Raw genomic sequence first — 1,870 nt, 5'->3', positions numbered from 1 at the left:
GCCATCAGGGTATTTTGTGCCTCGTTCTAGTAAACCCCAAGTACCCTTTCCACATCCACCACTGCACAATTTACTAAAATGCAACTACTAAGAAAAATTCACATTTTCTTTTGGCAGTGCATCAAGTTGTTGGCGTATTACTGGTGTGGCTGTTTCTAGTATACTGAACTTTGAAATGTTCAACTAGTTTTCCATCTCTGCACTTCTTAGCTAGATGCTTATAATCTGATTCACTAACTCAAGTAAATCTACTGAGATCCATGAATGATAAATCTTAATTATTATGTTTCCCCCCAACAAACAATAGAAAAAGTTTATTCCTTTACCATTTCCCCAAATCTAAACTTGAATAGTTTCACTTACAAGATACTCGATTGAGAATACTTATTACCAAATACAATTATTAATTTAGTTACCTTAAGCTGCACTGATACTACTATTACATCACAGTGCACACAACACATAAAGCAAATGAGATGAAATCTAATTATATTTTTTACATTAATTAGTTCTACACAAAAGGATTCCCTAGTGAATCTGTTTCAGACCAATTGACTATCCATAAACCACCTAAGTTTTAAAAATGCTACTTTGTTATTTTATATCTGTACTTTAAGTAAGGTTTTAAGTTGAAATGTCATTATTTCCTTGTCTGAAGGATTAAAGGAAACAGGAACCCAGTGGCTTGGTGGTTTAGGAAGAACACTTGGTGATGGCGGCTCACTAAATTTGGCTCCAGCATAGTTTTGATTAGCTTGAGATTTAAAAAGCAAGCTGGGACTTGATAAGCTAGAGTTCCAGTTTTGATTATTTGGAAAATTTTTGTTCTTCCCCCCATTTTGCATGGCCTGCCATGCAGCTGCTGATGAGTTATAACCATGTCCTCTTTCTTTTTTCTTATGAACAATCTTCATTTGGGAATTCTGATCCTTGGTCTTCTGTCTATTAAGCGGTTGTTGGTTCTTACTAACATTTCTAGACTGAGGGGCTGGAATGTTATACCTCTCTGCGCCACCCATCTTCAGCTTCTTTGTCACCTGTAAGTGAATGGAAACAAATACTGAATTAAAAAATTCCAATAAGAAAAGTTATAAATCATCTTCAAGAAGCTTCTATAACCCCAATTTGTAACTCCGTAAGTCTTGGAAAAACCTCAAAAATAGGCTATTCAGCTGCTTTAACTCAAAAATTAAAGCAAGCTGTTCATACCTCATTGTATGCAGTTGATTTCCTTCCCTAAGAAAAATGAGCTTACCCCACATACCTGAAAATAATCCTCTATTTAAAAATAAAATCTGTTTTAGGATGGGTCCATCAAAAAATGTTTCCCCCATTGTAATGTGAATTTTTAAATACCTTTCAGTCTGCTTTTCAGATTGTAGGATTTCCACTACCTGTCCTCTTCCTTGTTGCCAAGCCCAGGATAATAGGTGTTGCTTTCTGAAGGATCCTTTCCTTTGTGTCAATACAGAAGTTTTCATGGGCCGATCTGCTGAGTTCAGCCTAGGAGCTGAGGCCAACATCTGAGTCTCCTCAGCACACAGGTTTGAGAGAAGCCCTAGCTAGAAAAATAAGGATTATTTCGTTACTTCAATTCAAAAACACAGAGAAAGCGATCGTTTAGATTTACTAAACTGAAATAGCTGACTGTAAAGAATGGCTGCTTCCTGAACTAACAGGTAGAAAATAAAGTCTCTGAAGATAGCTTTCTTTGACTTCAGGACCCCCATCACTTAAAACTTTTTTTCATCCTTGAGCCCCAGGAACTCTGGGCAAGTTTTGGAAGGATGTCTGCAAGTCCTACAAAAAACTTTTCCTAGGAAAGACCTTTCAGATTTTCTCACGTAATTTGTGACCAAAATGTTAAGTC

At 36.5% G+C, this 1,870-nt stretch overlaps 1 protein-coding gene across 1 annotated transcript; it reads right to left on the bottom strand.

The window, feature by feature from the left end:
• Nucleotides 1–213: 213 nt before the first annotated feature.
• PNRC2 (proline rich nuclear receptor coactivator 2) lies at nt 214–1,488 on the bottom strand. Its single transcript, XM_012750674.3, has 2 exons — nt 1,357–1,488; nt 214–1,037 (listed from the first exon to the last, which is right to left on the bottom strand). The coding sequence occupies exon 2, from the start codon at nt 1,017–1,019 to the stop codon at nt 600–602; it is 420 nt and encodes a 139-aa protein (XP_012606128.1). The 5' UTR covers nt 1,020–1,037; nt 1,357–1,488; the 3' UTR covers nt 214–599.
• Nucleotides 1,489–1,870: the final 382 nt, after the last annotated feature.

The sequence above is a fragment of the Microcebus murinus genome, chromosome 2, assembly GCF_040939455.1.
Source record: "Microcebus murinus isolate Inina chromosome 2, M.murinus_Inina_mat1.0, whole genome shotgun sequence".
NCBI lineage: Eukaryota > Metazoa > Chordata > Mammalia > Primates > Cheirogaleidae > Microcebus > Microcebus murinus.
The sequence above is the reverse complement of the archived record's forward strand: the minus strand, read 5'-3'. Positions and strand labels throughout refer to the sequence as shown.